Source organism: Barbatula barbatula, assembly GCF_947034865.1.
Source record: "Barbatula barbatula genome assembly, chromosome: 15".
NCBI classification, from domain to species: Eukaryota; Metazoa; Chordata; class Actinopteri; order Cypriniformes; family Nemacheilidae; genus Barbatula; species Barbatula barbatula.
In genome coordinates, this window is record NC_136778.1 from 12,146,409 (window position 1) to 12,160,396 (window position 13,988).

General features: G+C 42.1%; 1 protein-coding gene across 2 annotated transcripts in view; it reads right to left on the reverse strand.

Moving 5' to 3' along the window:
• jag2b (jagged canonical Notch ligand 2b) overlaps positions 1-13,988 on the reverse strand; it is a 38,711-nt gene that overhangs the window by 13,613 nt on the left and 11,110 nt on the right. For both annotated transcript variants that reach the window (XM_079474749.1, XM_079474750.1), the window contains exons 3-8: positions 9,485-9,542; positions 6,208-6,462; positions 5,440-5,500; positions 2,523-2,653; positions 1,801-1,920; positions 1,292-1,405 (exon numbers count right to left, since the gene is read on the reverse strand). In XM_079474749.1, the coding sequence (XP_079330875.1) occupies positions 1,292-1,405; positions 1,801-1,920; positions 2,523-2,653; positions 5,440-5,500; positions 6,208-6,462; positions 9,485-9,542 (739 nt within the window). The remainder of the gene's footprint in view (positions 1-1,291; positions 1,406-1,800; positions 1,921-2,522; positions 2,654-5,439; positions 5,501-6,207; positions 6,463-9,484; positions 9,543-13,988) is intronic.

Below are 13,988 nucleotides of genomic sequence, written 5' to 3' on the forward strand. Positions count from 1 at the left end.
GTTGGTAACCTAGCAACCAACAGCAAGTAAAACAAGACCAAGTAACAACATATTTTGTTGTTCACTACGTCAGAATTTATTCGTCAAATTTGTTTCCATCTGCCATTATTCGCATTAACTCTTCTTTGCAGAATATTTCTTCACAGTTGTGGCCTAGTCCATCACTTGTTTATGATGCGTCACTTCCTTTCTAAGACACTTCACTTTAAACTTTTCATTATGAAATATGAGACTTTCCATAATTTGTCTTCAACTATGTCAGTTCAGTTGTTTTGGGGGCAATGCTGTAAATCTGTAAACCCAGTATTAAAACAGCCAAAACAATGGTAAAGCCGATTATATTACTGGAGGGGAAAAACAAGAGTGTGTCGGGGTGTTTAAAAGAGAGAGCAGTCTTTGGCGACCTGGATTATATCAAACTCTAATCGTGTTACTGGAGTAAAGACAGATTAGCTGCTATTAAAGTGTATATCTCTACAGCTTTCAAACAGGCACAAAAACTGAGCAGCATCAAAAATTCGGGAGAAACAGTGAAAGAGAAACAAGTGATATTCCTCCCTCCTATAGTCTTACACATATTGTGTTGTTACAGATGAGTGGGGTGTGTAAAGGGTCAGACAGGGAGGTGATGAAGAAAGAGGTGGGGGAGGACCTTTATAGGCAAAATGGGTTGGGAAAGGGGTGTGCGGCTATCCAAATTCCAGCAGGGGACCCTGTTGTTGCTATGACGATGGAAACACAGCCCCATATGTGTGGTGGAGGACGAGGGAGACGCAATGTGGAGGGATTAAAGAGTAGTGTCTCAAATATCCAAATTAAAAACACTGAGAAATTAGAAATTGAGTGAGAAAGTGAGAAATACAGGCAAATTTGTAGGAGACTAATATTTAGCTTTGCTGTGCCAAAGCGGAACGGGTTGTGTACAGAGAGGAGTAGTCCAAAACACACAGTGTTCTCGATTTGTGAAGCCAAATGCTGGGTTAAAGTGAAGCCAGATTATGCAAATCCCCCGTCTCCATGATCGGTATCACCAGGGTATAATCCTGGCCCCTCTAAGAGTTCAGCTCTGTGCCATCCAAAGGGACCCCGCTGCGTTGCCAAAATCCAGGATTGGCTTTCCTTATACCTGACACATCTCAGCATGAAAACCGGTCGAGGGGCCCGCCGGCCACTGCATCTGGACAAACATTGGTGGAAGGGGGCGAGGGGGGTCTGTGTGGTCTAGTAACTAGGTTTTCAGGCCATGTGGACTGGTTAAAAGCAATGGAGGGAAGAATATATGTTTTCAAACCTTTAGCACAGGTGGGTCCTTCCCAACCCGGTGGACACTGACACTTAAATCCTGAGGAGACTTCATGACACGTGCCTCCGTTTGCACAGGGGTTGGATGCACAGGCATGCTCAGCTGCAAAACACAATTGCATGTCAAATACAGACACGATTCTTGCAAGAGAACATTTACAATTCTGCCATCATTTTTCTACCCTCATGCAATTTATCCTCATGTTTATGACTTGCTATTTTAAACACAATAGAAAATGGTTTTGTGTCCATTCAATGGAAGTCAATGGGGGCCAATGGTTTGGTTACAAACTTTCATCAACACATCTCCTCCGGTGTTATTCAGAAGAAAGAAAGTCATACAGGTTTGAAATGACATGAGAGTTAGAAAATTATGACAACAATTTCATTGTTGGGTGAATTATATAGAAATATCTCCTAATGAGATAACCTAGACATTTCCATTAATGTCAAATCAAATAATTATGTAGTGGTTTCAATCCATCCTCATTCTCTTACCCATTTCGCAGTTCTTGCCGGAGTAGCCTTCAGGACAGGTACAGTTATATTTACCCGGCTCGGAGTTCATGCAGGTCCCTCCATTGACACAAGGGTGGTGTGTACCACAGTAGTTCAGATCTACAAGTACACAAAAACTACCATGACTCCATTTCAAACAAAGTGAATTGTGCTTATGGGCCATTTCTTGGAACAATGACCCCAAGTAATCATCCAAGAATCAAATTTTTACAGCTGTTGTCATTTGCACTTCAGGTGCAAACAGGTGACAAACCACTGAGGGCTCCCAGCATGCCTTGTAAGGCGAAGCCGTGCACATAAAAACTGGTGAATAAATAAAGAGGGCCGTAGGCACCTCTCGGCTGCTTCTCATTCTTAACAACCTTCCAGGATGCAAGCCGACCGACAGATCGGATATCTGAGCTCCACTCCAATCACAACCGCGATATGCAGTGAGTGCATGTTTGCGCGTAACACTATGTCACATGACACACTGTGCTGACATCGTAGCCAACAAATCAGCCCAGCATAAGATGCTGTAATTCTGTTTAACACGATGATATGAATACGCCGCTCTGGCACCTCTATAGCTGAACGTTTGCGATACTGGAAAAACACAACCATCGTTTATCCAGATCTGGTGCCGCCCACTTTATGGGTCAATTTCAGGCCGACCTCAATTTCTACAAAATAAATGCGGAGTGATGCTGCGTGACCCTTACCTTTATCGCAGTGAATGCCACCCCAGTTTTTCTTGCAGTCGCACTTCCACGGGATGACGCATGTCCCGTGTACGCAGCCGGGGTGTGGCACGCACTCGTCGCAGAACTGGCCCTGCCATCCGAAGTGGCACCTGAAAAATAACACATGCATGCTATAACTTTAACGGCTGAAGCAACAAGGCCATGACATCTTAATGACAGACAGCAACAAACATATAGCTGCACATCGCCGAGCCGACACCTAATCTTAGGACGGGTTGGCATTCCAGGGCGACAAAGGTTAAGAACACTTTCACAACCGTGCGCGCACTTCCCCCACGGGTGGTTTGGTGGGCGCACAGAGAAAGGCTGGTGATGGGTTAACTAATCATTGCTTTACAGCAGCGCTCCGCTATTCCAAGGACAGTGGTGTTCACTCCGCCACACCCCCACCCAGCTGTCTTGTCATTTCTGAGCAGGCTATTTTAAGACAGCTTTCCTGCAGAAGAGGTATGGGCTGACTCCAGCTGCCGAGCGGAGACGCTGTCTGCATATCTTTATCTCGGTGTCTTGAGGAGAGAAAGAGAAAGCAAAACAGCGCAGAACTCACCCAGAAGGTCCGCTCCACAAACCTGTACGTCTCTTTTTTTGTGGTGGTACCATGGTATAAGATAAAAATTATATTCTGTGCAATTTACCATGACCTTGTGAAGCTTACTCATATATCATGGGTTTTACAAGGTACTTCAAGGAATACCATAGCACTTGTCTAATAATGTTACATTGTATTTAATAGAATTTGAAAATGCAAACTCAAACAATGCATTAATAACCAAGAAACACCACAATGTTTTAGCTTAGGAGCTAAAATGAAAGAAAATTTGAGTAAAAACATGTTTAAGCAAACAATTTTGCTTATTTGATCTAGCTATAGCTTACACGCCTCATAAATTCCTTGCATGGAGGCATCTATTCAACTACACTTCTCAAATGAGAACTCAGGGCCAGCCCCTTTGGGCACAAATCTAGAGGCTATTTCAGAGGCTGTAATATTTACACCAGAGCTTACACAGCCTCGTGCTGCCCAGAAACAACCTTTACTAGTACTGTATGAAAGAGCATGTAGGCAGTAGAGTGTGTGGGGAGAGTCTGAACCCTGCCTGTGCATGGGGGCGTTCAGCTCTGTGGAGCACTGCCAAACATAAGCTTGCTCACTCTCTGCAAAGAGAAAGTCACGTAGGATGCATTTACTATGTGTGTTAGGACATGTCCACTACAGCTATAGAAAACACCTTAAACCTCAAGCATTAGAAAAGTTCTGTTACTTCTGCTTTGCATTCGTTTCCAATTGTTTAAAGAGGCCACAAAAAAGTGCCTCTTAAGCCACTTATCAAGTAGAATTGAATCTGAAAACATATGATGTTCTAGTTTTTCTTAAAAGTATGAAGAATTAAAAATCCGTCATCATTTAGTCAACCATTTTACACCGGTGTAATGTAGCAAAACACAAAAGGAACAAAAAGAACATAGCAATGCAAGTCAATGGGGACCAACGGTTTTGGAAAAGTCATTATGACAGAATTTTCATTTTGAAGTTGAACTATTTGGGACCCACTAATGCCAGTATTGGTTAAATATGATGCAACACTCTTCCTTCCCGGTACCATCGAGAGAGTGACGTCAGTGAAACGAAACACTGCATCCTGCAGAAGTGTGACGGTCTCAGGTGTTTACAAATTCTCCAACATCACATTTACTTATTGGCCTGTTTTAGCAGTCTTGGATAATTTGTCTTTCCTGATGACTAAACCCATCAGGTTTCACAGCAGGTGAATTCAATTGAAGTATCTGCACTTTAAAAACAGTGTTTAACAGTTAAGAATTCTTTGGAGGCGGATCCTTAGTGAATTGTCGTCAAAAGATTCCAGCCACTCATCAACATCTACAGTGACTTCCTGGTTAACACCTCATGATTCATTCTTTCCCTGCCATTAAAATAGGCATTTGTATAATTTGGCATGAAACAGTGAGGGTTTCAGGCAACAAGGCTTTTTTCGTGCCTAATGCCAAGATCTTTTCCTGCGTCAAAGGAGGCCGTGTTAAGCTGCAGGAAGAGACTGAATGGGGAAACGTGATGTAGGACGGTAAGGTGGATTCCCAGCTGAGGTCCAGCACAGGAAGTGTCAATGCTTCCTGAGACAGTTGTAGGAAAATCCAAACATTCCATTCGCTTTAATGATCATCTGACGATAACTCAGAGAGGCTGCATTTGAAACCCATGGCATGCTGGGACAGCCCAAAAGCTTATGGTAGGGAATACTCTGGTAACCATACAAATAGTTTAAGGTTACATCCTGTACGCTCATAGTTTCTAACTAGATTTTTATATTTGGACAATTAGATTTGGGTTCTTCATTACGATATTATAGGGGTGTTTGCTTATGCATTTACATGCAGTTGCTATGGCGTTTCTAGGCAATTGCTACCTGGTTGCTACGGTTTTCTAAGTGGTTGGGCACCAAAGTCTCTAAAATGTGGTCCCTTGATAGGTCTCATGTCTCCATGATATTTTCTGGCTAGTAATAAAACCAAACTCCACTAACTGTACAATTTCAGAGATTACTATAGGTTTGTTGTCACAAGTATTCTTGCCTTTGTAGTTACCGCTAAATACAGAGTTCTGCATCCTGTCAAATACTAAACTCTAATTTGTTATATTATTCACAACTTCAAAACCCTCCTGAGAAAACATAGCGTGATAAAGGATAAACACATAACTTGACAGCTTGCACAAACAATGACTTCGGTGTACTAATTAATTAATTTTGAGGTAAACAAATGAAAAGACCTAATCAGCATGAACACATATGGCCCAGCTGAAACTAAGGAGCCAGATTAGCATGACCAACAGAGCATGAAATGATGCTCGAGCACTTACTTGCATTCTCCAGGCACCAAACAGCCTCCGTGAATGAGATTACAGCCCTGCTTGCAGATTGCTGAGGGAGGGCATAGAGCAAGAGAGAGAGAGAGAGAGACAGAGGTCAGTCTTGTTTGTTTGTGTTGCCTTACAAGTGTGACAAGATAAATCCACGCTTCTCACTGTGACAGAAGACAACTTTATGGCCCAAACCCACACACAGACATTTGCCCCTGGTATCCACCCCCAGTTCCACCCACTTACTCATACCCTTCCTCTGTAGAATAGCAGCTGGTGATTTAGTGCCTTTTAGGAGATATATACACACACACACACACAATGTTGGCACAGAGGTCTCCAGGTTGTTTATAACGCACGTCCGCAGCAGTTTAAGACACCAAAACCTCACCATCACCTAAATTAATTGAGCTAATGGAAAGTGTCACTCCAGGAGGCTAGAGGTGTTGTTTACAACCCAATCTCACCTCTACGCAAAGCACCAAAGATCACGGGACTGTGAAAACACTGATAGCAGCAGGTCCCTTTACAAGGTGGTAGAGGGCAAGAATGAACAGGATTCCGCTCTCTATCTGAATTTTTTATCCAAGTGCATTTCAGGCAGTTCCTTGGGAATCAATGCCTGGTGTTTTTAGCACAATGCTCTACTAAGCTGGAGAGAACGAAAAACGCTTTTAGGCATTAGCCCATTGGCGAATTTTATTCTAAAGTGATTTAAATTATATTAGCAAGGACAGCATATCAGCATTGATGTGCAACATCACATACCCGTCCTGCAATGCTCTCCCATCCAGCCTTCAAGACACACAACATTCCCGGATGGATCACAGCGGAAGTGGCCGAAGTAATCGTCACGTGGCCGGCAAAGCTGGTTGCACCGACTGCCGTAGTAATTCTCGTCACACTTGACCCGGATGCGGTATTCGATGAGGGCTGTGATACCGGGGTGCCGGATGGACTGCCACTGGTCTCCAGGGTTCACCATGCTGGCATGTATGTGCCGCTCGATCAAATTCTCCTCACCTGCTTGGAAAAATCAAACATGACGTCAAGTGAAAATTCTCAGACAGGTCGATAACTGAACAACGGCGGTGCCCCTCACTTCTATTGTATGGACACAAAACCAATGCAAATCCATGGGCAATGCCATTGTTCGGTTACCAGCATTCTTCAAAATATCTTCATGTTCCGCAATGGTTTGAAATGAGAAGAGGGTGAATAAATGTTAAATTAATGGGTGAATTTTTAAAACTTGGTCCAGATTGTTAGCGGTGAAAAAATGATATATCAAAGGCTTCTTGAGGTGAGCTAGCAACACTTACATTTTCTTACTAAATCTAGTTCTTACAGTATCAATTTCAGTCCGGAGAGAAAATGTTAAGTTTCACTGCTGTTACTAGGGAGATTTAGGCAACAAGAAGTTGTATCTAACAAATTTCAGCTTGCACTTGGATCCCTTCCTATCCCAGATTACCAGGCCACAAACCCTCCTACAAATGTCCCTCCTACTAGCAAGAGCGGTTCGCGCCCCCGTTAACGGCTCCATTTTCCCAAGCTTTCCCAGCCCTCTGCAAAGAAAGCAATCTCTATCGCAATGGGATCGGAGACGGCAAACAATCACAGTGGAAACGGGGGGCCTGCGATTTCCTCTGTCCTGACGCGTCGAGCATCCACGTCTTTCACACAAGCAGAGCACACACACGCCTTCCTCTCCATCCTCTGACAATGTGGACCGAATTAAGCAACAAAAACAGAAATAGCCCTTGCGCTTCCAGATAAAGAACAATGGAGCAAGCTTTGCCGGGCCGTTCTGCCCAATGTCTAAACACCAGGCAGTCCAGAGCCCTTCCTGCAGAGTAAACACAATGCTACAGGACCTTTCCTGGGGATTGCGGGTCCCACAATGCACACGTACACATACAATCGATAAAGAATGCATGGTTATTGATAATGTTTGGTCAGTCTGTTCTCTTTATGAGTCGCAAACGCGGCCCAAAGCTTGGAACAAGAAGTTCAACAAGAGAGAGACATGCGCAGTGCAGAATAAACTTAAATCATCCCAGTGAAAAGCAAACAGTTAGAGACATATAGTTGGAGACATATATTTTGCTCTTGGGTGTCTGACAGACAGCAGAGGCGGCGTGGAGACGTGTCCGGTTTAAGAAAAGAGGTGCAGCAGCTTTGATGCACACACTGCATACTAAATGAAAAGTATCAAATAGAACTAGAAAGAGGAACCGGCTGATTTTTTAATTGTGTTCTTTGCCAAGCGTAGCAGCAGTACAGACTGCAGATAGTCACATCAGACAGACCTTGGCAGCGTTCTCTCTCTATGACAAGATCATTAATGTCTGGCACACCTCTTTACTATGGAACTGAGTGATAAATGAAGCCAGTGTTTCGAACAGAGCCTTGCCAAACCACTGAAAGCAAATCAATTGTGACTTTTGTCAATGACCATTTCTATTGTCATTTTTTTTATCTGAAAATATATATAATCTAGTCATTTTAAACTAATATAGATCAAGCAACTGTTGCCATTAAGCTAAAGATTTGATGATCTGGAACAGCATTTGGAATTGGAAAAAACATAGGGTACGACTATTACTTCATTTTGGAATTGATTGAACTATTGGAAATGCTGGAACTGGCTGACCGTTAAACAGTCAATAAAGTCTAACCCTCATGCCGTAACAAGTCTTGAAGAAAAAAAGATGTTGTCGCGACAACGTCATATCTAACAAGGTAAAACAGAACTCAAGTCGCTGAAAAAGCACTCTTGACAGGCAACCTCTATAGACAAGAGCTTTACAAGGCACTTTGCTTACTGCGGTCAGTCGAGCAAGCATCCCCTTGGCCATTGTTTCAAGCTCAAGTGTACGCTATAGTGAAAACGAAAAACAGGACGTAATGACTTCAAGCGGAACGAGAGCGGTGTGTTGCATTAGGAGTTTTACAGACGCTGGGATGTACAGTTATCCACCAATCACATCCGCAGATCAAAAGGTGTAGGTCTCTAATAGTTTGCCAGCGTTCACCTTTCTTTCGCATACGTAAAATTCCTCCGCCTGACCCCTTTATACCGACAATTCTTAAAACCAGACAAAGGCGCCGGGGGAAAACAGGATACAGCTGCGGAATTATGGTGCCCATGTTGATTCCCTAAGATCCCAATGTACTGAAACCTCAAAGGAAGCTCCCCTTAAAACCAGAAGATGGTGAATTACAGTTTGAGCTCTTCCGTTTAAGAGGCTTCACTCAGTTTGAACAGTGAAAAATAAATACATTGCATCTCAACCACAGGAACAGAATGAACCAACAATAATTGAAGTTCTGATTGCTTAAAGAGCTAAACAAGACTAACACCCCAAAGTAAGGTTTCATAAAATGAAACACTGACCATTTCGCCGACACTGTGGCATTTTCTGTTATTGCATGTATTACTTTGAGGTTTCAGATGAGGGCTTATTAAGAAATCTTGCACACACATGCATAAGCACGCACACTAAAGCAAAAGACACAAGAGTGTACTTGTTTTAGCGTTGAGCCTTAAATAACATGTTTGTGTGAAGTTCCTTAACAGCACTCTTAAGAATTCTCTGGAAGCACAGGTACGAATTCCTGTGTGGGATAGCAACAACTAATATATCTATCAGACATGAATTATCTACCGTTCAGTTTGGTGACAAATATCCACTGACAATCACGCCTCCAACACTTCGGATCAGCAGGCAAATAAGAACTGACAACGATGACTTTCAATGCCCACATCGATGTCCCAAAATAACCCCATCCATGCCCAATAAAACCCACAGAGCAGAATACTCCTGACACACCCTGATTAATTCCCCCAACCCTCTACCCCCGCTATAAGTATGACACGTCAACATGCTAACATTAACACTTTCAGCTCAGACGCCGTACCGTGAAGTCATCCCCGGTGGCTCTTAAACGAAAACTACAGTGCTCAGGGCCCATCATGAGCATTAAACCCATCCCAGAGACAGCAGCCTACAGCGATGAATCGTCTGTGAGATATACTCACCGTTCTGATTGGTGGTGTTGTCCCAGTCCCAGGCCTCCAAGATGAGTGTGTATGAACGCTGCAGGGGAGAAAAAAAGAGATCATATTTTGTAGAACTATACAGAAAACAGAGAGCAAAAACATGACATATTAGGGATCTCACATTTTAACTGTATTTGCACTAACCGGTTATCAAAAACTATGATGATAAATATTGTGTTAATTTTACAAACTCTCGCTCTCTCTCTGCTTCCCTACATTCCCATTGTAAGTGTTACACAGTGACCAGACCTCAAATAAAGAATATAAAACACAATAAGCTAAATTTAAGATTTAGAAATTTGACCAATTACGTTATTTGCTATACATTTCAAAATATATTGTGATTTTTATTGTGTATTAGTGATAACCGTGTAATGAAAATCTGATATCATGATCTGGTAAGGACTTTTGGGCGATTGCTGTTGCGAGGAGGTTTTGGGTTGTTGCTTAATGTCCGAATTTGACCACATCCCAAGTCCTTTATGATCCAATACAGTCTATGTACATTCACTTTACAAAAGCTGCTAAATTTTAGGTATCATTTATGTCGTAAACACAAACAATGCTGAACACAGATTGGCTGCGGTGTGGGCCTACACCTGCAGCTTGTTACTGTTGCGATAGTGAGATAAGTTGAGGTGTGTTTGTTTTCCACAGCATTTCAGTGATAGATGTTACATAAACGGTGGATGTATTGTGGATTTGCAGATTGTTTGAAACTGATAGATGGAGCAGTCCCAGCGCTAAAAGATGGCGGACATGAACCGCATGCGGTAAGTGAAACAGAGTCATATGTCTGTATTTTGTTGGTAATGGGTGGGCACGTGCTTAAGTGCCGCCCTTCCCCCACATGCGTCGTATGTTTTCGGAAATAATCGTACAGCTCTATAGATCCTTCACAAAAGTGATCAAACTAAAGATTCTACTGATATTTGAAGGGTACGATACTATTCTGTAAGTACTCGAGATTAACATGAGATATGCAGAAACTGTCCGAGTTACTGCCGCTTTAATTAAAAATAAATTAATGTAAAATGGCAAAAAGGTTTTAGAGTCCTCTCACAAGACAGCGGGGTTTACAAGAGCTGAGTTGTAACAACATGAGATTTTCAGCCACACCTTAGATGATCACCCTAAATTTGGAAACATTCTTAGTACTCCTCTGACATCAGAGACGTGATCTACTAAATTTCACTTACAGTTCCTACCTGACCAGCTCATTACCATCTTTGATCAAATCAATAAATAGGCCAGTGAAGCATGGTTACTTCTAATGTTAAAAATTAAATAAGATAAAATGATTTGGAGTTGACACAAGCTGAATTTGATATTTCATCACATCAATGCTTAACATTTTATATTGCGTATTATTGTACAGTTTAGTGTTGACACGATACTGGAATCTCTAACTTCGATTCGACATTTTCGATACCACAGGGAAAAACCTGCCATAACAATAAGGCCCTAATTTTTTTCTGTTTTATTAAAAGTTAAATTGAACAAGACTATACAATGAGGTACATTTTTACATTATTTATTAATTGTTAATCTAATGTTAATTTTACGAATATATTTACTATTACAAAATTAAAGTTGTCAGTATTAGTGGACCAGAGTTTAGAAATAGTCGTTTTTTTAACTATACTTGAACAAATGTATTGCACGTTCTTTGTTCCTTAATGTTAGTTAATACATTTATATGAGTAACAACTATTTTATCAGGCTTTTATTTACATATAATCATTGATCAGCGCACATAGAGACAGAAACACAAACTTTAAAGTAGGGATATACATCACTGCTAACGATAACCGATCATTCTTGAACACTGGAAGCCGTTAAAGATGAATTGGCCGATATGCAGTACCTAAATATTAATATAACATTTTCTGAGACTTAAATGTATTTTTCCACTGAAAATCATGTACCAAGCTTTCGTTATACAAGAAAAGTTTAAAAGTTAAAGAATCTTGAATTGGTGTAATGTTTATTTAATAAACAAATTATAGATGTTCTACCAGAGCAACCCAGAAAGGTCTTATCAATAGCCACAAGTCTTACAGGTCTCTCAAGACAAAGCATTCAGACAGCAAACAATGTGCTGTTGTTCCTATAATTTACACATTCATAAATACTCTACAATCTACATACTGTACCTACATCAACAATGTTTTGATAATAGCATTAAGTGAATGATCACAACAGAAACACAGAACTGTACTGTATTTTAACCTTGAGCAGCGTGCATCTGAAGTGGTTCAATCAGAGGAAATGATTCATAATTTATGGGCCTAAATTTTATTATCGACCGATAACATTAAAATGACCATTTATCGGCCGATAATTTATCGTGCATCCCTACTTTAAACGCAAGTACTTTTACGGAGACTCCGGGTCCACAATGGCTATCTTTCTAACATAAACAATGTTTAAAACGAAGTGCGAATGAGACGAGTGGATGAAGTCCCTCATCAGCGCACATACATAAAGCAGTATGGTAAACGCGGCGGATACCAGTCAGGTGGTATCGATACGTGGGACATGTGTATTGGAACGGTTTCATATTTTTAAATATCGATACGTATTGAAACATCTATATTTTTGACAACACTAGTACAGTTAACAAAACACGTTAGACAGAACCCCCATTTCCATACACACAATCTCCAGAGGGCGGAGCCAGACAAAGTGAACACCGTTCGGGGGTGGTACCGGGCCAGGCTTGTCTGCTGGATGCAGTCAGGGATAAGAATCAGCACCAGGTCTGTCTGGATGCACTGGGGTGGGTGTGGGGGCCGTTCCTGTTCTGCTGCAGCCACATATCCATGCAGACATACAACAGATGCGTCTTAAAAAGATGGATTATTTGACATGACCGTGGCTCATCCCACGACATGCTGCAAGGCTTCTGACCTCTCCTCCCATCCCCCAACACTGTGTTTGTGTGTGCACGAGAGTATTAGTGGGGTCTCGTGGCATCTGTGTGGATGTTCGCACGTATCTACTTAAAGTGGGTGTGTGCACTGCACGCTTATCTGTACATGTAGATTTGGTCCAATGCTCCATCTCTAAATGAATGCCGGATTGATCCGGTTGGCGACGCTCTTGTGTATCAGAGACAAGGCATGTAACCAAACAGAGAGGTCAGAATGTCACGGTGTGTGTGAAAGACAGCAACACAGTAGTACGGGGACGGTCCTGTTCCCACACACTCGGTCTCTGATTAGGTGGATTATATGACAGCTGCCCATAGGGCTAGATGCGGATCAGGACCAGTGGGGGAGGTGACCAGTGAACAAAGACCTCCATCTAAACCCCGTCACAGAGAGTCACCATTAACCTGAGTCTCGTGATGCTCCAAGGACATTCCTCCAGCCACACACATCGTCCCATTCAGTGCAGACTCTATAACCCCCCCCAAAAACTGCAACAATTGCACACACCAGCTCTCATGGAGATGCCCTTTGCTGTAATAGCAAAGTATAACTCTGCGCTCCTTATCACGGACTACTTTTGCTGATAATGGGGATTATTTTTAAAGGGGGCTGTGAACAAGGTCATGCAGGCCGCCTGGCACCAACATCTTTACTGGTGGTCACACGTCACATGCTACCAGTTAAAGTGAACCTCTTTCACACCCACCAAAGCAATGGCATTTAACACTAAACTAAAGCAAATCTTTAAGTGATCCCGTATTTGGGTATTATAGAGTAAGTTCACCCAAAATTAAAATGAAGTCATAAATTTACTCTCATGTTATTCGAAACCTGTATATGACTCTTTTCAGATATTTTGAGAAATGTCTCAGTGGTTTTGTCTCCATACAATGGAAGTCAATGGGGGCCAATGTAGTTTGGTAAACAACGTTCTTCAAACTTTTCTCTTTTGTGTTCTGCAGAAGACAAAGTCATACAGGTTTAAAATGATATGAAGGCGAGTAAATAATGGAAAAAAACTTTCATTTTTAGTGAAACTATCGCACTAAGCCTGTAAACAATCTGCGTGTGTGCGTTTGTACAATTGGGTTGTTGCCTCGCTGGGTGGTGGAGTGAGTCACAGGTGCAGGTTCCCACAGTCAGTGGATGTGGCAGTTTAAAGAGGGGCAGGACTGAAATTAAAGGGGGCTGTAGTGAGAGAGGCTGAGAATGACCCTCGAGACCTTTCATCAGGCTTCTCATCAGCTTCAAAAGGCTCCCACGCTGCAGGTTTAACTGCATACACGCAATCTACTGCAACGCTCTGACACATTCACACAGTCAATGTGATTGTTTTTAGTTTTCAACGGTTGTAACAATGTTAACTTTAATCAAGCGATCACATGACAGGACAATATCACAATCTCCTTGCTCAGAGGGCAAAGTGGCGCTATTGTTGTAGATGTCATGAACTAGTGATGTCCAGTTAAGGACGCCTCACCATGACGGACTATAAAGGTCCCTGTGACTGTTAAGTGTGAGGTGAAGCACTCATAGAGTTTTCACAC